Below are 365 nucleotides of genomic sequence, written 5' to 3'. Positions count from 1 at the left end.
AGGAACCCCAGGGCTCGAACAGTAGAGGACTGGAGCGGGAGAGTCGTAGGCGAGGCTGAATCCCTGGCCCCGGAGCACCTGGGGACCGAGCCCGGGAGTGCGTCCATCCCCCGAGGGCTCCTTACTTGCCACAGACACTGTCTCACTCTATCCGCGCGACAGCTCCAGCCGCGACATTGTCGCTAGAGCAGAGACCCGACTCTGGGGGGAGGGGTCCCCGGCGACGCGGGTCCTGGAGCCACCCGGCCTGAGCGACGCCTCCCCGTCCTCCCCCCGCAGCGACCCGGGTGACCGCAAGCAGATCCACAACATCCTGAGCACCCTGGGGCTGAGGCCCTCAGCCACCGACTGCGACATCGTGCGCC

At 68.8% G+C, this 365-nt stretch overlaps 1 protein-coding gene across 1 annotated transcript in view; it reads left to right on the top strand.

The window, feature by feature from the left end:
* Gck (glucokinase) overlaps positions 1–365 on the top strand; it is a 10,077-nt gene that overhangs the window by 8,577 nt on the left and 1,135 nt on the right. The window contains exon 9 of the mRNA XM_010625070.2: positions 253–362. Coding sequence (XP_010623372.1) covers positions 253–362 — 110 coding nt within the window. The remainder of the gene's footprint in view (positions 1–252; positions 363–365) is intronic.

Source organism: Fukomys damarensis, unplaced genomic scaffold (genome assembly GCF_012274545.1).
Source record: "Fukomys damarensis isolate Sample0158 unplaced genomic scaffold, DMR_v1.0_HiC HiC_scaffold_17, whole genome shotgun sequence".
In the NCBI taxonomy this organism is placed as follows: Eukaryota; Metazoa; Chordata; class Mammalia; order Rodentia; family Bathyergidae; genus Fukomys; species Fukomys damarensis.
The sequence above is the reverse complement of the archived record's forward strand: the minus strand, read 5'-3'. Positions and strand labels throughout refer to the sequence as shown.